The sequence below is a fragment of the Lipophrys pholis genome (genome assembly GCF_963383615.2).
Source record: "Lipophrys pholis genome assembly, chromosome: 22".
NCBI classification, from domain to species: Eukaryota; Metazoa; Chordata; class Actinopteri; order Blenniiformes; family Blenniidae; genus Lipophrys; species Lipophrys pholis.
In genome coordinates, this window is record NC_137644.1 from 16533851 (window position 1) to 16556344 (window position 22494).

Sequence of the window (22494 nt, forward strand, 5' to 3'; positions counted from 1 at the left end):
TAACAAAAATTTGGTTTATCTGCATTTGTGAATGTGAAGTTTTATCGTAGTAGTTTTATATAATTCTCAATTTTAGTCCATAGGGTACAAGGCAGGCCCAAGAGAACTACAGAAACGTGCCGCTCGGTGACGTCGGACGCACGCATGTGACGTCACCCGCGGAGGGATCGTTGTCAGCAGCGAGCAAGCAGCAGACCTAACGTTAGCTCAGACACTCCGGAGGACAGAGGCACATCCAACTGGGAAGACGTTTCTGCACGCCAATGTTAACTTTCGGATAGTACCGCTTTTTCCCCCCCACCCGCTAGACTGTCTAGCGTTTCTGGGACTGGCTTTCGGCGTTCCTACTGGTGTTCTGCAGGTGGACAAATAGCCAAAAAAAAAAAAAAAAAATGTCGTCTCCAAGTCCGGGTAAAAGGCGAATGGATACCGATGTGGTGAAACTGTATCCTTTTCTGAACATAAACAACAGTCTCAGTCGCTGTCTCGTCAGCTATGTCCTGATCTGTTGGGAAGGGGAGGCTTGTGGGGCGATCTGACCCGAGCAAACTCGACTGCCTGGGTTTGTGTTGGTGACCTAAAGCAGGGAGAGCGACGCAGCTTTCGCCGTGAATGACTGCTGTTTTGTGTAAACAACATTTTGCTAGCAAAGCCAAGTGTTAGCTATTTCTGTCCTGCGAGCCTCCTTCCTTCCAGTCGCTTATCGGGACAGCTGTATTAGCTAATCAGATCGGCCACGGCTCCTTTCTGCGTTTTTCACGACACTATATTGTTTAACGTTAGCTGTCATACTTGTTATTGATATATATTTTTAAGGGGAGGAAAAAAAAAAGAAAGAAAAAAAAAAAAAAAGCACCGAGCAGACGCTATTCTCCTTTACCAGGACTGTCTCTCATCTTGTTGCACCACCAACAGACCGAGCAGCCGTGTTTGAAATAGGAAAGAAAGGAAAACACCTTTGTGACTGTTTTCTTTCTTTGTCCAGCTCGGTTTTTTTTTTTTTGTTTTTGTTTTTTTCGTTCATGGGAGTCGAATGAAACTCGCTCGCCACACGTTGACACGGGAGGCTTGTTTACATAACGTTTAAAAATGCTGCTGTCTTTTGTTCTGCTCATAAAACGTTGGCGTTGCTGCTGCGTGTGTAGAAATCTGCTCAGCTTCGCCTCGTAGCGACACTTAAATGGTTTATTTAAATGTGTGTGTGTGTGTGTGTGTTTGTGGTGTTGTTGTGTTCTGCATCTGCCAGTTGAAATGTTGCCTTCCAACGTCTCTGAGCTGGGCAAGCTAGTCTTGGTTAATTTCAACATCAAAATGGCCACCTGATCAGTGTGTCTCACTGTACTTCACTGTGTGCAGACAAATGTACATGTTTGGCCAGCTTGTGCCATTTTTGACTTGTTTTGTAAAATGTTAGGGCTTTTTGTTGTTGTTGTTGAGGTTGTCAGCAGCTGTCATGTGCTTGTTTTCGCAGTGGAAAAGCTTGAACTTTTCAGCACCATCCAGTGTGTTCTGTTGTCCAAGTAGTAGTCACCATGTTTACTTTTGTAATGCTGATTCATTTGTTGAGTTAAGCTCAGGCTGTAACACAGAGAGCTGTTTAAAAAAAAAAAAAAAAAGAAAGACCAAAAGTGAGGCATAACAACACATTTCCACTTGTTAAATGTTCTGGAAAAACTGTATGAGCGTTTTTTGTTGTGTACCTTGTGTTTTTGTCCCAGCACAGTGCAAGCCAGCTTAATGATTGGGTGGCCTGTTACTAGCCGGAAACCACAAGAGGGAGGGACTTAAAACAGCTGATGGGATGGCAGTAAAGCTTAGTCAAATATGGGTTTAGTGGTGGGCCGGTCAAAATTAAACTAAAAACAAGGAGAAGTCGTTCCGACAGGTTTGACATAGATGAGAACAAAGTAGAAGTTTGAAAGTGTAGGCTTTGTTGCTTGATTCTTCCTCTTACACAGCTGACTCACCCAGCTACGTAACATCACACACAGAGGTGAATATTACCAGTCTCTTTGTCTGTAGCTGTGACTCCAAAAGTTATTTTTCTAGCCACATTTTATAGTTCTTTGGCGGAATGCCAATGGCATTTTTTTTCTCCACATTTGACAGATGAATACGGTGCTTGTTTAAGCAGGTTTGTGCTTCCCCTTCTTGACTTCTCACATGTATGGGCTGCGGCAGCTGTGTCAGAGTGGCGAAATAGATGGAACAAGAGTTTGTGAGGATTGCAGTGCACACACACACCCTGACAGCCCCCCCCCCCCCCCCTCATTCTCGAGCGACTTGACTGACAAGCAAGAGCAGGTTTGTTGTGTGCCACCTGCTCGGTCCTTCACAATGATCTGTATGTGTGTGTTAGGCCATACCAAGCAAAATCAATGGTCATCAACTTAAGAAACAGTCCTGTGTGTTGAAATACAGTTGGGTTACATAGATCATGGGTCTACTACTGACCGGGCACTTTTGTGCATGTGTGTGTCAAGAGGTCACACAGCCAGTAGCGGAAATCTTATTCTATGCTCCCGGTCCATTCCTTTTTTTTTTTTTTTTAAACCACTGTAAGCAAAACCTGAAACTCACACCGGCCGTCACGCAGGAGCAGCTCCTGAGTGGCCTCATGCATTAGTTTACTGCGGCTGCCTGAGAGCTGAGAATCTGGAGCGGAGGCCGTGGGGGAATTTGTGAAAATGAATGTCATAATGACCTCAACATGTAGTGTAGTATCATTGGATTTAAGCTTTTTCTTAAGCCAGATACATGGTAGACTCTGCTTCACACTGACATGTCGGTAACAACAATTCTTTGGAGTTCAGTGACGTGTTTGGTTTTACTAACTTTGAGCCGTATTTTCTGCCTTGTGTGGTTTCATGTTTATTGACCTGGCCTGTCCAGAACACGCAACCACTTTATTACAAAGTTGTAGCCTCAAGTGGCAACAGACACTATTTATTGTCCTTGTCTTGACAGTCTGAATTCCTTCACCATAACAGAGCCTCAATTCCTGTGACCTGCCTAACTTTTGGTAATTTGGTCTTCTGCGCCGCTGTTGGGACATGTTGTTTTCATATTGGTACATGGTGTTCTTGGAAAGGGATCTTTACACAGCGTGTCATTTCAAAGGGCTTTACATCCAGTTTGTTGTGTCGGGTTGACTGCGCATACTGTGTAGGAAGCCGTGCGATTATTTGCGTGTATTCATCTTCGCTCTACTCGCCTTACATATGCTTTTCAACCAGTATCCTGCTGAAATTTGAGCGTAGGTAAATTACAAAGCGCTGAGCCTTTTGTGAGTGCCTACACAAGCTGTTGTGTCTGGCTTGTGAATGTAATGGAATTGCAGCAGAAAAGAAAATCTCTATTTTTGTTTGAAATGTCTAAAAGTTTATTTACGAATGAGTTCAAGAAGAATCTAAATATTAAGAGTTGAAATATGAACAGGGATTAAAAAAACATTCAGGATTGAAATGAGATATAGATTTGTTAAGTGCGAGGCATGACATTCACCTTAAGGCATTTAGTTAGTGCAACACAAGCTTGAGCTAGTTAGGGGTTCCAGTTTAGCAGGATGTTGCTGGTGGTGTTTTCTCCCTTAGATAATTTAGTTTAGATGTGTTAAATACGGAGGTATTAGTTTGGTCTTTAACCTTTTTCCACCCATTGAGATAAAACCATGTTTTCATTCGAGGGTGTTATAACCCTTTTTGTGAAGCTTCTCCTTCGTCCATATTAATGTTTTTGTTTATCACGGCATGATCCTGAGGACGTGAGCTGTACATTTGTCCCCATTTGAATCTCATTTATCAGAGGGGACTTCAGGACATGATGACAATTTAAATCTCTGCTGTAATTTTCGTTTGCTTCTTGAAAGTCGGACGGTGAGTCAATAATCCTATATTTTATTATCGACACTATTGTCAGTTGTTGGGAGTGGTTTGAGGAGTGGTTACTCTGTACCTGTATGTGTCACGATACCTAACATCAACGTATTTTGAGCTTTACCCTCAAATGACCTCAGTAAGTAGGTAGATGTATCTTATGTATAGCATTTTGGCTTTAGTGTTTCCTCTTCAGGAGTCCTCTAGCATCTTAAACTTGGTCTTTTTGTAATCCTGATTTATTAACCCGCCACAGTCGCAGGCTCGTTAGGGCAAGGTTCACCTCCTCTTTTCTTTTTTGAACTGTCGTCCCCACCACATCCATCTGGAATACCAAATCCTGAGCTTTAGCTGCTCCTCGCTTAGCGTTTTGCCCCCATTGTGCCCTTTTGACATGACATCCGGACAGCATCAGCAGTGGGGTCTTTTGTGTCCCCGTTTACAGGAGCCCCTGTGACCTCCACCTCCCCGCTGCTGTGTCAGACCATGTCACGGGCAGCTAATCTGCACTCGGCGCTATTATGGGAGGGATGAACAAACTAGACCATTACTGTAGGGAAGGAACCAGCAATTTTCTGCCCTTTCCTGACCAAACGACTGATTCGATGAACATTGGATAATGACTCCATGACGAGAGCTAGGGGACGTCTGCTTTGCTGACGTAATTGCATAAATTGATAACATGCTTTGTCAATTTTGAACCAAAGAAGGTTACAAATAAATCAATGTAAATAAACTAAAAAACAAAAAGCACATTTTTCAGATTTATTAATTTGTTTGACAGAATCAGAGGTAAATCCCCATTCTGTGTCAATCACAGTTGTATCTTCCTTTGTGTGTTTGGGTATTTACCTGACTGTTCAGTGCTACTGTTTAATTATCAATGTTAATTGTTATAAGGACCTCACTTGTCCTCTTAAGGGAAGAACAATGCATGGACAGGCTGAAAATATTGCACGACAATTGAATTCCTATTCTTCTGTGGAGGTTCATGTGTTGAACTGTGACTGGACATATCTTGGACCATCTTCCTGCTGATTCTGACAAGACTACATGTTCCAAAAGTAGGGAACATTTTTTGGCACCGGGACTCTTAGATCTTTTGTCCTTCTGACTGAGAGTCGTCTGTTCACTCCCAATCTCAAGGATCTCTTGTTGTCTGGTCTGAAAGCACGGCTGTGTGACGGGTTCGACTTCCCTTTGTCTGCATTCGGTGTGCGTTTGCCTGTGTCTGTGGCAGGTATGTTAAGAAATAAATCTTCATTGAATTACCTTTGAGCCAGCACAGAGCTGCTTGGTCAATTGTGGACAAGGCTCCTTCTTGTCCCCCCCCCCCCCCCCATCCTGATTGACAGTCCTGTTTTTGGGGTCCGGGAGCAAGGCATCCTTGACAGTAGGAGATTTGAGGCCCTCACTGTTAATCCCACAGTGCAAACATTGAAGCTTCCTGCACGCATGGCTGAGCTCCCTTAGAAAAACAGATGGACTGAAGTTCCTTTCTTTGTTTTGCATGAATTTTTTTTTTTTCTTTCTGGCACCAGGGAGCTCAGCCTGCCTCTGCCACTCACGTGCACAAGTGCTTTAATGTGGAAAATCGAAGGAATGACCATGAGGTGGAGAGGCGTTTGGTCATATGGGACAGTGACACTGAGTCTGTTTGCCAAACAACCTGATGCTTTGTTTGCATTGAAACTGTCCATGTGTAAAGTAAAAAAAAAAAAAAAAAAAAAAGGGGACTTATCAAAAAAAGTGCAACCCTTCCTATCCACACCCTTAGCTCGGTTTTTATCAGCTAATCTGCTGCTGTGCATTTCTTGTCTGTGAATAGTTGATAAAAGTAGATGTGCTTTTCCTCCATCTCCCCCCATGTCAGGTTAGTGGCCTCCCCAACAAGTCTGTTGACATTTTGGTTTGTGGGTTGGTTTGTTTGTTAGTTTTTTTGTTGTTGTTTTTTGGTCTCTACAAATGACAGCAAATCTAGTCATCTGTCAGATTTGCTCATTAGACGGTTGTTTCAGATTCAGGCCGCTGTCTCTCCTGCGCTGGCACAGTTTTCTGTTCATTAATGATCTTATCGTTTGTACGTACACGCACGCGGACCCAGTCGCATGCGCATACACATCGGGACCTCTGTGCTTCTGCTGTAAATAGACTGTTGATTTAGTGAAAAGGCTGAGAGGAGGAGCAGCTGAAGGATTCGCATTTGATTGCAGTGGGTGGGCTCTCATCCCTCACCAGCGAAGACAAAGAACTTAGCTCGTTCAGTTCTGCGCCCTGTCAGCTCTCACGCTGGGAGGTAGCCATCAATATATCGAGGCGCACATGGAAAAGAGACCAAATCTGCATCACAAAACGATTAATATTTTGAGTTCTAAGCAGGAGTTTTCATCTCATGCATTTTTATGGTATATTTTATAAAAGAAGACATTTTTATTATTATTCCTTAGCTTTAGAAAAGATCATCCATCGAGTAGAAATGCTATACAGCTGATAAAAATGTGCACAGATTATGCATTTTACACTGTTTAAAAAATAAAAAGAAAAAAGATTGATATTCATCTTTTTAATTAACTCCCACAGTTAGTGACAATCAGGAGCCTTTTCTAACATGTTAAACGTGAACAAAGCAGAAACGAAAACCAAGTTATTCAGGTCATTTACTTCCTATCCACCTTCCATTGAGTGCAGCACTTCAGAGCTACCAGACGTTTACACGTGGATTCCAGTGAGTTGGGCCTGTGGGGCCATATGTCTATTGATATGTAAAACCCCGCTGCAAGATTTCTTTTTTGCACAGACCGCACACGCTGGCCCTGCATCAGTATGCAGACGCCTAACGTGTCAGAAGGAGCTGGGTGCTTCAAGAACAGACGGTTTAAACCCGGCCGGCTTCCACAACGCTGCACTCGAGATGATAGTCAACATTTTAATCATCTCGTGGTTTTGCACTCTTGTAACGGGAACTACTTCTCACAAGACCCACAACATGTCGGCATTAAACACTTATTGCTTTGTTGCGCAATGAAAAGTGGGAAAATAAGAAGATATGACTTATGCAGGAGTTTCATCTGCTTAAGTTGTATTCACTAGTTCAGTTTGTAAGTAAATGCAACAACAAAAACATGCTGTAACCTGTAATGTGGTTTCACCAAAGCTTACCACTCGTAAACCTACAATAATCTCTGTAATCAGTGTCTTATGATGGAACTTGCATCAGGATGTGATCCAGTCTAGTTTATTTTAATCTTGGAGATAAAATACTAAAATCAACGATACTTGCTGTCATATCACTGTGACTAAAAATATATTGCGCTAACTGTATTCAGAGGATATTGCAGTTGCTTGCTTATCTTGGGGTTCATTCTCATTTTCATTCCCATTTAGCTCACCAGATTATCTGACCACGGTGGCATGGTTTGAAGATGGTTTCAAGGGGGTTTTGATGAGAGAAATGGTTTAGCCAGGCTCTAAATTGACATTAAAATTAGCTGAGTCTTTCTTAAGGGGCAATAAAGGAAAGGGGACTTCGTGAGAGTGTGAGAATCATCGATTGAAGGAGTGGGTCAGCGAGGTTGTGCTGGTGATGACTGCAGGGAAGAGCGATGTTTGTTTGGTGTGGAGCTGATTAAATCACACTTGCCGCAGCAACACTCTGCCTATCACTGGCCGTGCCTGCTGTGGCAGGATGGTTGCTGTGCTACACTAGCTGCCTCTGTTTTCAGGCAGCAGAGCAGAGTGGAGTGGAGGTCACACAGTAATCCCGCTTGGCTCGGTGCAGCGCACTAATACATACAAAGTTGAATGCACAAACAGCCACGTTTAAGCACAGGATTGGACTTTAGAAGGAGCATTGCACATGTATAGATAAAGGTGGAGGCTCCAAGAGATTTCACCCAGGCTAACCTTCTTAAACTCAGATTCTCCCTTAAACATGGGTAATTGTTTTCGTATTCCAACTTCTGAAAGTAATGAATCTGATCATTTTTCATTTCTGCTGGCGGGTTATATTTGCATACGTTGGAGGAAGTCGTACACCCAGAGGATAACTGCTGCTATATTTCCTGCCTTTCATCTGCAAGGCCTTTGATTGTACATTGTCGTTATGATTTGCGTGCAAGAGAGACGGAAAGCGAGAATGAAGTTGCTCGGTACAACACAAATATGTGCTCGTCAATATGTTGCTCTCCGTTTAAGTTATGGTCTTGCATGTTCACCTTATCTGAGCTTGTGTGAATCGTGTCTAGCAGGAGTGTCACACTCATTTTTAGTTCAGGGGCGCGTCCAGTTTGATCTGGAGTGAGATCGAAAAAGATGGATTAATAAATCCTGATGTTAATCATTATTACAGTCATGAGTAACATTGAACCTAAACAAGTTGAATTTTTAAGAAAAATACCTTCAATTTGGTCATCAGGCCATTTTTGAAAATATCTCGGTTTCAATTTTCATTTGGATTTATTTTACAGTCAACATAGATGGCTGTTAAATCCCTCTCTATATCTGAGCTCTTATAGTATCCGCCACAGCGTTTATTTTCAGACTCATGTTGACAAAAACCTCTCAACTCTCAGGGCATCACTCGCAGTACAACAGTTTGGCGTCACTGATCTCTTGGATTTTGTCTTTTTTTTAGTCTACATTTTGACAGAACCATAAACATTCAGAACTCGTTGAAAGAAAGTAAGAACGTTCACATTAAGCAAATTTCAGTGATGCTTGAAAATACAGGCACGTGTCCAAATCGATGTTTGTTTTTACAAATTCACCGTCGCAACACGGCTTTGATGCCAATGCTACTTTGTTTGCAGCAAGTTTGAAAACTTTGAAATCTGCTTTCTTAGCTTGGTTTTATATGTAATGTCTACCACTCTCTCTCGTTCTTCCTAAAAAGTTAGTTTTCGTCTCTGAATGAACCCTCTGGCAGGTTGTATGTGTGACACCCCTGCTTTAACGCAACATTAGCCTGAGATTTCCTGGGAAGTCTCACTTTATGGCCATTTGAAAATGAAAAACCTCCTGCAAAGGTTGATATGTTCAATTAACTTTATATCTAGATTGACTATCATCTACTCTGACATAAACTCTCGCGGAGTCGTCGGATTCAGAAACTCAGATCAGCCTTCAGTGTTGATCAGCTCTCCCCGGGTTGAGCTTTCTTTGCATCACCTTTCCACACTGCCTTCCTTTCGGCGTCAGGCTTTCATGTCTTCTCAGCCACTCTCATGCTGTTTTGTTCCCTTTTTAAACCTTTTGCAACGTTGGCTGTCCTTATCCCCTCTTTTTTTATGTTTGACTTTCCTGCTGGCTTTTGGGGCGGGGGGGGGGGGGGGGGGGGGGGGGGGGGGGCTTACAGGATATTGCTGCCTTTTTCTCCGACTTCTCGGTCCTCCTTTCTAAAAGCACTTTTTCGACAGTCTCTTTCACTAGAAACTTCCTGTTATTCACGATCCCCGTGCTCCTCCAGCGCCTTAAAAGGATTACTTGAAGCTGGAGGTGTCAGCAGGTGGTCAGATGTAAAAGGTCTAAACTATTATAGTTCATAGTACCGGTCGTAAAAATGTCCAATATTTCTAGTTATGTTTAGGACTTTCGTTATGATTACTTGAAAGGGAAAATAAAGAAAATAGGTCGTATTGTTGGATTTTGAAGTGTGTATCACTACCACGAGTTAAAGTGGGCTTTTCCTGTCTCCTTTGCATCATGAAAGGAAAAGTGCTTTGAAACTACACGTTGTTGGTTCTGGCAAAAGACCCAGAGAGAACAGTTTGATTTGATGCCACGGTGTTTGTGATTCTCCATCGGACTTGTTTTCATACTTTGGAAAAGGTGGGCCCTGAACGTGATATATTTGTTTCTGGGTCAGACGGGGACGAGTGCGCCAGAAGGAAAACAAGAAATGTCTGGACCACGAGTGTAAATGCTATTTACTTTGCATATTTATACACTGAAGCGCCAAAATGTACTCCACGAAGTAGAAAAGGCGGGTCAAAGTCACGTTGACCTTCGTCCAGGAGCATGCTTTAACAGGATAATTGGCAGTGTGAGGAGAGCTCTTCGAGGACCTTTTCTTCCTCTGCAGTGTGAGTGAGTCAAGTCACTCTGTTCTCGTAGGGGAGAATCTGGCACAGGAGATGGTTTTTGCTTTTCCAGTTCAGGCCTTTCTCTGGCTTGTCTGAAGATGCACGTGTTTTTTCTTCTGAATTGATTGGGTTCTCTTTATCAGATTATATGTGTGGAAAAGGATATTGACCGGGTGCTGTCCACAGATTATGACTTATCTATACTAATCCAAGGTGGGGGGATGGACAGATACATTGCACCAGGAATACAGAGCCTTGATTAAAACTGTTGATTTTAATTAGTTTTATTTTCTTTCTTTTTTTATTGATTTACCTACTGTAGCTAATTTTTTTTTAAACTACTCGTTCTCCATCCTGCATCTATATTATATAGTAGCCTTGTGTGGTGATACTCCAGATACAAGAACTGTTGTGGGAAGGCTCCCTTTTGAGTGTGATTCTTTGTTGACAGTGACGCGTAGTTAATTATTGGGTGGAAGGATTGAGCTTTTGGAACTAATCATGAAACAAAGGGCCGGTGATTTAAGAGCTGTGTCATGATGACGTGGGCCAGGGCTCGAGCCGCATCAAAGACTTCAGAGTTTTAGGATCGGCCTTTTCTTGTGACACAACTTAAGGTACGACGAGCAATTATTTAAATTGAGGTCACAGTTGTTGTTCCCTCCAGTACCCAAGGGTGTGAGCTTGGCTTTTTGCCTGGTTTGCTATGAGATAATTTTTAAAATCCATAATTTCAAGTCGGTGTGAGAGAATCTATCAGGCTGCTACTTTCTACTGGGTTCCCAGTGAATCATTACAACTTGCATTGTGGACTTAATTCATTTTTATGGCTGTTGACCTTTGTGCTGATTCGAACCGGGGCTCTCCACACTCGAGGTCAACACTTTCAAGCACAATCATATATTTAATGCAAATACAACCAAACGAATGATAATAATTATGGATAAAAATATTAAAAGAATGTAGTCAATATAGTTGTAATATTCTTTAAAAAAAAAAAAAATTATAAGATTATTTCTGGAACATGTTTACCAAAACAATGAGAATTTCAGTGATTGTATTTCTAATATGTATCTCTCCCTGTGCTGGTTTGGAGTAGTAACTGGAGTCCACATAAATTTACTCGCGTGATTGTTCTTGTATGTCTGTAACTTGTTCCCATCATTATCATAAATTGTGTCCCAGTGTGTCAGAAGTCACTCAGTGCAACACGAGCTGCTCGCTCTCCTCCTCTCACATGATCTCAGGGAGCTTCTGTGAACAGTTATCCATCATTAAGGCCCGGGCCGTTTCCTTTTTAACTTGTCATGTCAACGCAGTGTAAAATGAATTGACAGTGCTGTCGCCCGATCTAGATCTTCACAGATGTGTCGACGTCATTTGTGAAGGTTTTAGTGTAAAATTCTTTCTTTGAGGACAATTTCACTCAATACAAGTGGGTGAGGCCAGTTTCAATTAGTACGCCGCATAATCTCTGATGATTTAACCCCATTAGTAGGTTTTCTCCCTTTATGCCTCACCGCTGTCTTCCATAACGAAACGCACACAATCCATACCATCCCCCTCCGCGGCATACCCTCTCTCGTGTAGTCGTACACACATTTACTCACACACCAGTGGTTTTGCTGTTGGTTACGTGCATAGATGTCCTTACACAAAGGGCAGGACTCGGTGAGCAGCAGAATGCGTGTGGCCTGTAGTGGGAGGAGGATCTGTTGGTGGGTGAGTGCGCGCCACATGAGCGTCGTCCTCCTGATGTCAGCGGTTATTCGCTTAGCGTTGGACTTTGCTTGAAACGAGTCACACAACGGGTCCTCGAGTCCCGACGCGAGCGAGAACAGAGAGGTTCCTCTTCTGTCTGACAATGACACATTTCCTTGCTGAAGCCAGGGATTCAGTCTGCTCTTAGCAGACTCAACCAGAGCCTAAAATAACCACCAGTTTGATTTAACCCTTTAGGGTCAGTGCCACTCGCTAATGGGATACACACTCAATCAGGATTGACAAGCCAGCTGCTACTGTGAAGCGTGGAAAAGTGATTTTTGTCCACTCTGCTGCAGCCTCGGTCTCTCCTGCATTCCCCTGTTTTACCTTTTAACACATATTTACTTGATTATTTAGTCTCTCTTCTGTTTTCAGTTTTATTTCCTCTACCGCTTCACTGTGCGTCGACAAAGAGGAAATCCTTTCTCTGATGTAGGCGTTAAGCAAGCAAGTTTGTAACCAGAAGTTTGTTGGTTCAAATCTTACTGCTCACCTCTGTGGGTCCCTGAGCAAGGCTTAGAGTAACCACTAACTACTCACATTGCATCAGGATGTCTCAATTATATTATTTATTTCAATGAATACTCAGTAGGGTTGAATATTTATCAAATCTTCATACGCCATGCTTATTTACCTGGATGTGGTTAGATTCAATTGCAGCACACAGTCATAAATAAAACAGAAATGTTGCTCCCGCATTGGAATTTGTCTGCAGTATTGGCGACAACATAGTCTTGAAGAATCAGAGGGAGATCTTCGGTGTTGGCTGAACGCTCCTCATCCCGTGTGGGTGTTCATTATGTAGAAGGACAGTGTCACACAAATCTATCAGACTAGGGGTCAGAGCCGAATCTGAGCGTAATTCTCCTGCATTGATTTGTTTCCATTATGTGTCAGAAACTATAATCCCTCTCTTTAGTCTTCTTAAACGTGGTGATTCAAAAAAAAAAATAATCAAATTTATGTGTAGCAGGAAGGGAGACGGTCAAGACTCTTTATTGTGTCCTAGTCTTTCTTACAGCATGTGATGACGATGTGTTGTACAGGAAACAACAACTGTCGATGTCGATTTGGAAAGTCAGATTTTAATTGACCCTGAATTTAGAAAAGTGAGTCCCTCAAGCCTGCATTTGTTTGTTTGTTTGTGTGTGTGTGGGAAGCTATCCTCCTTAACAGCCTCGCAGCATCGAGAGCAAGCATGAAGTCACCATCCTCAGTGGACTCAATGAATTTGTAGTGAAGTTTTTCGGCCCACAAGGAAGTAAGTGTCTCACTTTTCCTCGATATTTAAGATGATAAAATGAATGTGTGTTTAGACTTGAAACTCATTCTGTTTCCAACATTTGTTGTATTTTTTATTTTTTTGCTACTCCACTGCTGTCCTGTTACGTTTACCTTCTCTGGCCAAACACTCAGTACATCTTGAGCTGAATGTGTAATCACAGTTGCTGTTAAAAACTCCAAACAGAGCATGAGGCAGACAGTGTGACGTCGTCTCAAGGAACATCAGTCATTCTCTTGTTAGGAGCATAAAGAGTGGTTCACCACTGCGGGCCAGGAAAGTAAAACGGATTGAAACCAGACCTGAGGTCACTAAGTGTGGAAGAGAGAGGAGCGGGGCTTTAGGGGAATGAGGAGGAGGAGGAGGAGGAGGAAGAAGAGGAGGAGAGTGGCCTCATAAGCAGGAAATACTTCTTTCGTACGCTGCTCGCATCTGTCAAACTAAAACCGCTGCATCAGTTGAGAGGGGAAGTGTGTGTGTTTGACCCCGTTTGTGATGTCATGAACCTAAAACTAATAACGTGTGTGTGCGCGTGCGGGCGGGCGCCGTTCATCCAGTCATCTCTGTGCTGTTCAGATTCAGATCAGCACATGAGGGTCCTGTTACACACAGCTATTCTGGGAGAGCACCCGCACACTCGCAGAAACTCAGCCTCTTCCTCTTTGATGTCGGTGTATTATCTGGGCTTATTTGGAGGCGAAGAATCTTCCTGGGCTGAAACACATTAGTGCATAACACGGCGCAGAGAGGAGAAGTTTGCGGCTTGGTAAAGTTTTTTTGGGGGGGGTGGAATGTGATGAAAAACTCTGGTGATCCACGGCGTTCCCCTCACTGTGTGTTTTGTCCTCTTCCCGTGTACAGCGCCATACGAGGGAGGCGTGTGGAAAGTGCGAGTAGATCTTCCTGATAAATACCCTTTCAAATCGCCATCAATAGGTAGGACGTCTCTTCACACGCACAATCAAAAGTCGGTGTTTCAGTGTTTTACTTTCTTTCACTCTTCCCCCGTTTCTACGTCACTTTTCCAGGATTCATGAACAAGATTTTTCATCCGAACATTGATGAAGCGTAAGTGCAGCATAATTACTATCTTTGTTGTTTGATAACAGTCATATGAAGAATTGTTTATTGAAGCTCATAGTGCATTGATTTAAAAAAAGATATATATATATATCAATTTTCCTTTTGTTCTATTATGTATACTCTATATACTCTTTGCTTCTTTGAGTCCATTAAGAAGATTTTCAACCTAAAACAATATTAGAATAAGTCTTTTTCCATTGAATGCAGTATGTCCACTTTATCAATTTTCTCTGTAAAAACTCTTTTTAGGCAACGATAACATGCTCCATAGATTGACGCAGTTAGAATATTTCACCTTGGCTTGCAAAGTAATCGATACGCCAATTTCTAGATATATGTCTTCACCCTAAGTGCGACAATCCAGTGTCTGTACAGCCATAAGAGCCATTTGGTCAGAAAGTCGTACATTACGAGGGGAAAATGACTCAGTGTGAAGTTTTGTGTTAACTATGGGCAGGTCTGTTCATACGGAAACATTTCAAGAAAAAATGAAGAACAAATAAATCATGTGTAAGGATCATTATGAATAAATCTATTGTTAAATCATATACATAACAATCTATGCTCCCGCACAATTCCTCGTCATATTTAACAAATTAAAGGTTTAGTAAGTCTAATTGGAATGATGCCACTTTGGTACATGAGCAGGATGTAGTGAGTCTTCCAGTTTTTCAGACTTTCTTTTAAAGTTTGTTTCTCGGTTGATTCTCCAGTTTCTGTCGCCTTTATTATTTAATCTACCTTTTTCGTTCATGCTGGGCTGTAGACTAACCCTTTACACCGCTGGACTCGAACTAGCAGCCTTCAGACCTTCAGCAAATCGAATGACATTTTGACAGTTTGTCCTTCTGTTAGATTTTATTCTTGAAAGTGTCACATGACAATATTAGCGTACCTCTAAAGTCTCATGCTGATGAGATTATTTGGAGAGTGACAACCGCACCTGTTGTTGAACCTTTTAAATCTCCTCATTTTGGTCTTTTCTTTCCTTCTTGGTTTCGCAGGTCAGGGACGGTGTGCTTAGATGTCATCAACCAGACATGGACAGCCCTTTATGGTGAGTGGATACACATTAGTCTAAATTACGCCCCCCCCCCCCCCCCTCTCAGTGGTTGTGTGATTATGTGTGAAGAGCTTGACGAAGTGCCATCAGCAGCAGGAGAGAGAAAGAAAAAGAAAAAAAAAGAGCGGCTGGCTGCTTGTTAGTGTGGGCACACCAGACAGTGGGGCGCTGTTGGCGCTTAATCTACTCACTGAGGGGAAAAAGTGAACACTAACGAGGTGATAACCTCACCCAGCAAGGTCGGACAACGTTCACCTTCGACGGGAAGGATTTGCCGTCTGGCAGCTGTGAGAAACATGCATGCATACCGAGCATGGCGGCGTTTGTGCTTTCTCACCGCGTCTCCGCTTCTCCCCGCGTCCCCGTGTCCTTCTGCCGGTTTACTTTCCCTATTAGTTCCTCATTAGAGGGCTAAAATAGTTCTGTAAATGACTATACAGTGATATACCCAGCAGATGTTTCATCCGCATGCTATTTATTTTGACTGGCTGTCCCACTGAGAATGTCAAAGCTGTAAATGACAACAAAAAACAAAAACAACTAGGATTTTAAAAGTCTGGATGTGTTTTGTTCAATCATACCGGCTTTCTCTGGGAATCCCACGCTGTGTTATTTTGCTCGCGTCTGTGTGCAATCCCGCTTGTTTTTGGGTTCCACTGTGTTTTGATAGTGACAGTCGGTAAACATGGAATAGAACAAACCAATTCCCCCTTCATTGTGCGGAGATGATGCAAAAGCAACTGATTTAATCTCCTGATCATCATAATCCTGCACAATAGAAGGAAGTGACTAGATTAGTGGAAGCAACAGCGACACCCAGGAGGAGTGAACGGTACTGCAGGCTGATGAGCAGTCTCGGCTTGTGAGCAGGAAGAGCTGAATAGATGAGTGAAGCAATGAAGAGTTTACATTTCAGCACCTCCATAAACTAAAGTCACTTCTCAGGCCGAGACGGCTCTTGATGCTGCTGGCCGCTCTGGTAAAATATCATACGCTCATGTTGTTTTTAACCCCACATCCAGTGTGACGGAGTTTAATTTCCCCTAAATGAACAGAAAAGTGTTTAAAATCCAAATCTTTCATTATTGCTTCAATTCTGTCTTTGACCAGGTTTAGGAGAGTGATGATTGGTAGTGTGTTAACTAGTATACACACCCTGTAGGTGGTCATATGTGATGGTGACACATCAGGTTTATATCAGAGGAGTTGGAGCCTCACATGAATCTTTTGGGATAATGATTGTGTTTGTGTTCGAGCAACTCTTGAAAAATATTTCCCCTTCCTGGAATCAGATTAATTTTTGACTTTGAGAAGAACTTTGAGGTTTAAAACACAGGGTGTTTACTTACCTTCGACTGGGGGAACGACCAGCTGTATGACCGAAGGTTACTCAGCCCGCTCTTTATTATTCTCCTACTTTGAGTACTGAACCCACAAGCCAACTGTACTTTTTCCACGTCACCTAATTATCCGAGCTGTCAAGTGATGATGGCTTGTTTTCCCTTCCTCCTCCTCAGACCTGACCAACATCTTTGAGTCGTTCCTGCCCCAACTGCTGGCCTACCCAAACCCCATCGACCCCCTGAATGGAGACGCAGCAGCCATGTACCTCCACCGGCCAGAGGAGTACAAGCAGAAAATAAAAGGTGCGGCGTTCTTGGAGAGCATGCTGGGATTCGATCGGGCCGCCGCCGCCGGGAGAAGATGTTTCTCGTGGCTGTTTTCCCCTCGCCTCTTTCTTACAGTCTCTCGTTTTGTCTTTCCGTCCCTTCCAGAGTACATCCAGAAATATGCAACAGAGGAGGCTCTGAAGGAGCAGGAGGAGGGAGCCGGCGACTCTTCGTCCGAAAGCTCCATGTCCGACTTCTCAGAAGACGAGGCCCAAGACATGGAGTTGTAGTAATAGGAGGAGCTCCCCCCGCCCCACACCCTCCTTTAACCCCCACAGAGACTATATTTGATTTCCTAACCATGAGAAAGCAGACTTATAATATTCATATTTAAACAAGTTGATTTTTTTATTATTATTATTATTATTACTACTAAACAAGGATTTTTATGGATATCTAGCCTTTGGTGTGTTTGACAGACACCCCTCCCCTCCCCCGCCCCCCCCGTTCTGTAGCCGTTCCTCCCCACACAGGTTGCGTTCGCAATCCCCCGGCTGTCGTCCGCGCATTTGTTCAGTGCGTCATTTGAAAAGAAAATTCTCCTCTGTGCACACCTTGACTCCTCTGCTCCGCTCTCACTTCATAAACCACAACCTTTTCCTCGTGACCCCAATGACCTTTCTTTTCTTTCTCCCGTCGGTCGCACCCACTGTGGAGCCGCTCGCCACGCCGCCACGCTCGTCACAGCAGTCTCTTTAACACACACACACACACACACACACACACACACACACACACACACACACACACACACACACACACACACACACACACACACACACACACACACACACACACGCAGACACACACACACACAGATGTCAACCTGGGATTTTGTCCAGAAACACATATTATTAAGTTTGGATACTGTGTTTGGCTGTTACGTTACGTTTTGTTACTCTTGTTGATCTTTGTGTGCATTGCCCAAAACAAACAAACAAAAACAGACTTCAGTGCATCCCGGTACGGGAGGACTGCAACAAGGTGTTTGACTTTGGGATTTCTGCACAAGCCGAACGCACACAGGCAGCGAATAGAGAAGCGTCTCCGGCGTTTTTTTTTTTTTTTTTTAAATAAATTTAAAGGAGTCGTCGTGGTCGGACTCACTTGTCATTGTGGGAACTGAAAATAGACCCTGTAACCATCCGACCGTGTGAATTTCGCAATTCAAAGTCTGGAGCAGGAGACGTTCTCATGCCTCCGTGTTACAATCTCATTCTGCTGGTTAAAAGCAACTTTTACAGAAACTAATATCTAATCTCAGTCCGCTGGGGTCTGTGGAGGGTAATCTGGGAGGTGGTCGTCGTATCAGTGCTCCTCACATTCCACTGTTACTCGGATGTTTCACCAGTGCATGACGCCCCCCCCCCCCCCCCCCCCACCCCCCGACTGTATCGTCTGAACTCCCACCGTTTTCAATCTTCTCTCCCTGGGTCGTTTAGTTTGAATATTATTAAGAGAACACTCGGCATACAGTATACAGGCGGGTGAAGATGTACGTCCATGTTGTGTGGGAAGCTTTTGAGTTCTGATTATTTTTTCTCGACCCCCCCGCAACACACACACACACACCTGTCACAGTTTTTATTATTTTCTGTGTACAGCATCTACCTTGTACAGTGATGAGACGCCTCTCTTACAGCCTCGCCCGGAGCGCCGGCCCGTCGTACTACCTAGAAAACGTTGAAATGTATTCCCTTTGTAGAGCGCAGTAAAGAGAGTTGCTGGGTCGCTCGGTGGCAGATTGCGGAGGGCCCCAGGGCGGGAGGTTCGATTCTGAATCGCACTCGGGAGGTCACCCCTGGCCTGCACTCCCTCCTCTGTGCCTCATTAAACAAACGAGAATTCCACCAAAACCACATTACCAAAAAAATAGTAATAATAATAATAACTCAGTGCTCTTCCTCTCAACTTCCTGCAGGGTTGAGGAGGCGACAGTAAGATTTGGCCTCGACAATGTTACCTTGGAGCTGTCGGTCATTTCTGGCTCAGGTTTAAGAGATTTTTATTATTTTTTTGACCCAGAAGCCGAGGCAGGTTTTTTTTTTTTTTTATTTGTTTCTGACATATCAAGCAGAGTTAGTTTTTACTGGGTGGCTGCTTCGATAAAACATAATGTTAAATGGCTGTATTACACATAGATTTATGTAGTTTGGTACCTGGTAACACATTCAGTGCTCATCTGATTTTTCAAATTTTTTATTTTTTATTTAAGTCCGTTATTTGGTTCCATGTGAGAAACGCCTGCTTTGTCCTCTTCCTTCACATTCAGAGTTGTACAGACGAGTGCGAGTGATGTGGAGCGAGGCTGATGTTTGACCTGTAGTGACCCTGCCAGTTCCAACTGTACAGAAGTGGAAAAGTGTGATTCAGACATTTTCTTTTTCAAGAGATTGGATTTTCTCTCTCTCTCGAGCATGATTAGTGACAGTTCTGTGCACATGAATATCGCCACGATTCATTGATTTGTTTTTACTTCTTCCTGGTATTTACAGACTCTCTTTTTTTTTTTTTTTTTAAGCGACGGGGACGATGGTGTCTCACTCGCAGTCGGGGTTTGAATGTTCGAGCGGGAGAGCTTTCAGCACGATGCAGAGCTGACCTCTGCCACGGTCTAAATGTTGGAGACACAATAAGGGTGTGAATGTCTTACATGTAACAGGACAACGTTTCCCCGTTCTCACAATTGGCTCTTATTTTACCCCCCCCCCCATATCTTGTTATGGCTCAGCTGAGTCGTCACACTGATGGCAACTTGATCTTAAGTTTTCCCTTTCTGCTATTTTTTATTTTTTTTTTCCTGCTTTACATTTGTGCAGTATTGCACCCGAGTGCCGAGAATAAACCGAAATCGCACATTCAGATGCAGTCGTGCAACAGGGGACTAATTCTAATGTTCTGTCTTCTTTCCCCTCCTCCGAACAGACTGAATCTTGTTTTGGGTTTTCTAACTTATTTGGATCTGCTGAGCAATAAATTGATGACATAATCAATTTGTGTTGGTCTGGTTAACCAGCTGATCTCCAGTAGCCCCGCCCCCCACTCCATTTTATTTTTTAACTCCCCATAATTGCTCCGCTCAGTGTTAAAGTACATGACGGCTGTCTTTTTTTTTTTTTTTTTTTTTTAAATAGTTTGGGTTGTTTTTAACTGAAGGACTAAAAATTGCCCTAAAAAACAGTGAAAGATCAAACTTCCCACGACAACTTGAATTCTAAATTATTTCTGATTGGAGGGAGAGAGAAAAAGATTTTTTTTATTATTTTTTTTTTTTTATTTCCTTTTGACTTTTTCCCCTCCACTGGTTCTGCATCAGCTCCTCTGAGTCGCACCATTTGATTAAAGAGGACTGATGGGAGCGTCACGGTAGAGAGCCCTACGAGTAGAAAACGCACACTTCCTCCGTCGCCTTGCCAGACTGAACAAGGATGAAGAGCCTGAGGCGACACAAGTCTATCATTAATCTGTAGACGAGGTGTCCGAGGCCCGTTCTCTGCATTCCCAGCACAGCTGCAGAGAGCCAGCACCGCGATCCTGTAAAATCAACCCCCCCCACCCACCCCCCCACCCCTCCATCCCGTGTGTCGACTGTGTCTCTTCGGGCAGTTTGCATGCTTCTGGTGTGGAGTCGAGGCTGGCTTGGCGCACACCTCCCATCCCGTCTTGTGCTTGTGTGGATTTGTGCCCCGCGCTGGTCGACTCACGGCCGTCGAGGGGATTTAGCAGCTGCACACGGCATAGAAACTTTGCATTAAAAATAAAATGGAAAAAAAAAAAAACCAACAAAAAAAAAAAAAAACTGTATTTGGTACCTAGTGTGTGAAAACTTGAGGGTTTAAAAAGTCAAAAAGGTTTTTTGTTTGTTTCTTTAAAAAAGAAAAAGAAAAAAAAAGTCCATTCTGGGTCTTATTTTTATCACCTTCGTTGCCCTCCTCTTGTTTTGTTTTATTTTTTGTTTTTTTTTTCTTTGCATTGTGAAGTGGGCATGCTTGTCAAAAGACAAATGCTCTCTATTAATAGGCTTATAACCTCATAAATAGTTGTGTATAAAATAAACTGTTATAACTTCTTTTTTTAATAAAACATTCAATGTGTATAGATTGGTTTTGTTTGAGACTGATTTTTGGCGATGTGTTATTACTTGCATGTTCTTCCACGCGCGTATTGATTCTTTGAGATGTTGCCTACAAATGACAGTATGAATAGATATTCATGTTTAGGTTTTCCTCAAACTGGGGGTACGCTCCAGTTTCTGTGGCTGCAACTTGAATAAAGTAGATGTACACTTTAACAGTAAAAATAATACAAAGAAACTTAACATAGAAATGAATATATACTCTCATAAACATAGAAAAGGCGTCTCAAAGCAATTCAGTTACTTTTATTCACCTCATGTACTCTTCAAGGTGCCAGCGTTTAACAGTGCCAGGGCACTTCAGCATCCAATCCACTAGGTGGCAGTGTAGCTCAACATTTCTCCATCTGAAATCTTCACTTCTCAGAACTCCTCAGAAGGCACGAGCCAGTATTCTTGCTCCATTTTAACGCCACAGTCTTTCATTCTGAAATTATAAAATCATATAAATAATCACAGCTTTCTCCTGAAACATGGAATAGGAATTTTTGAAAATGGTTATTTAGAGTAATTGTGTGTCTCATTTAATAGATTTAGAAGAATCTAAATGAACAAAATACATCCCAAGAATGTATGTGTGTAATGCAGTTAGTATAAAAGATGGATTTGCGTGAGTACATTTCTCAGTTTTTCATTAAAACCGCCGCCGTGCTCAAGGATGTCAGTCCTGCTTCTGGGAGCTTCAAGAAACTTCCCACTTTCTCCATTGGGAAACTCCCAGTTTGACAATGTCCTGTTGTATTTTTCCCAGTAGTAACTGGGACTTTCCAAGTTTCAAAGAATGGGCGTTACGCTGGGTATGCATTATACGCAGCTTTCATTATGAAAGGAGCACACAAAGTTATACACATTACATTTTTTGTTAAATTAAATGGTATAATAAAAATCTGTTTTGCATATTAGATGGAAGAATTTATTTAGCTATAGTCTTGATTTATGTCAGTTTTTATACTAAAACAATATCACCCTTGAGGTATTATGAAGTAAACATAGTGACTGTGATCGAATTCCATCGCTAATAATTCTGCATATACTTCCGTAAATTAGTAACCAGAGATTTAAACTTAACATATTTGTTGCATGTTGCTTGGATCAGAGGAAACCATGTCCAGAATCTGCGTCGTGAAATGGATTTCATTTTGGGGGCTTGACCTTGACCTGAGGGAAGCCGCCACATGCCAGGCTGCAGTTCCATCATACGACCAGATGAGGGAGCCCTCCCCCACCCACCACCCCCCCTTAAGGTTCCCTGTCCCGAGCTGAAATCCCACCCCCCCCCACCCCCCGAATAATCACAGCAGGAGAAAATAAATGCTGTGACATAAGGCTGTTTAATCCTCTCTCCTCTGAAAAATGTATTCTGTCACGCAGCAATCTGCTCCCTCTTCCTGTTTGTGCAGCGGCGGAGCAACAAACTACTCTCACTGTTTCACTTTATATTCAAAGTCATGATCACTATGTTCATGAGGTACCCCATATATATATATATATATATATATATATATATATGTATTTCAGTGTACAGTAATTCCAGTATTTTCA

General features: G+C 42.7%; 1 protein-coding gene across 2 annotated transcripts; it reads left to right on the forward strand.

The window, feature by feature from the left end:
• Nucleotides 1-158: 158 nt before the first annotated feature.
• On the forward strand, nucleotides 159-17423 carry ube2h (ubiquitin-conjugating enzyme E2H). Of its 2 annotated transcripts, XM_080492128.1 has the most exons (7): nucleotides 159-445; nucleotides 12904-12980; nucleotides 13863-13937; nucleotides 14030-14069; nucleotides 15089-15141; nucleotides 16665-16793; nucleotides 16923-17423. In XM_080492128.1, the coding sequence occupies exons 1-7, from the start codon at nucleotides 393-395 to the stop codon at nucleotides 17045-17047; spliced, it is 552 nt and encodes a 183-aa protein (XP_080348254.1). In that variant the 5' UTR covers nucleotides 159-392; the 3' UTR covers nucleotides 17048-17423. The 2 variants fall into 2 exon arrangements, with proteins under 2 accessions (XP_080348254.1, XP_080348255.1); XM_080492129.1 differs by lacking the exons at nucleotides 159-445; nucleotides 12904-12980 and adding an exon at nucleotides 13759-13767 and having other exon boundaries at nucleotides 16923-17194.
• The last annotated feature ends 5071 nt before the right edge of the window (nucleotides 17424-22494 follow it).

Coding starts and splice junctions, on each gene's coding strand:
- ube2h (XM_080492128.1), top strand. CDS start 393: ATGTCGTCTCCAAGTCCGGGTAAAAGGCGAATGGATACCGATGTGGTG. Junction 14,070..15,088: donor CATCCGAACATTGATGAAGC/GTAAGTGCAGCA, acceptor TTGGTTTCGCAG/GTCAGGGACGGTGTGCTTAG. Junction 15,142..16,664: donor GACATGGACAGCCCTTTATG/GTGAGTGGATAC, acceptor CCTCCTCCTCAG/ACCTGACCAACATCTTTGAG.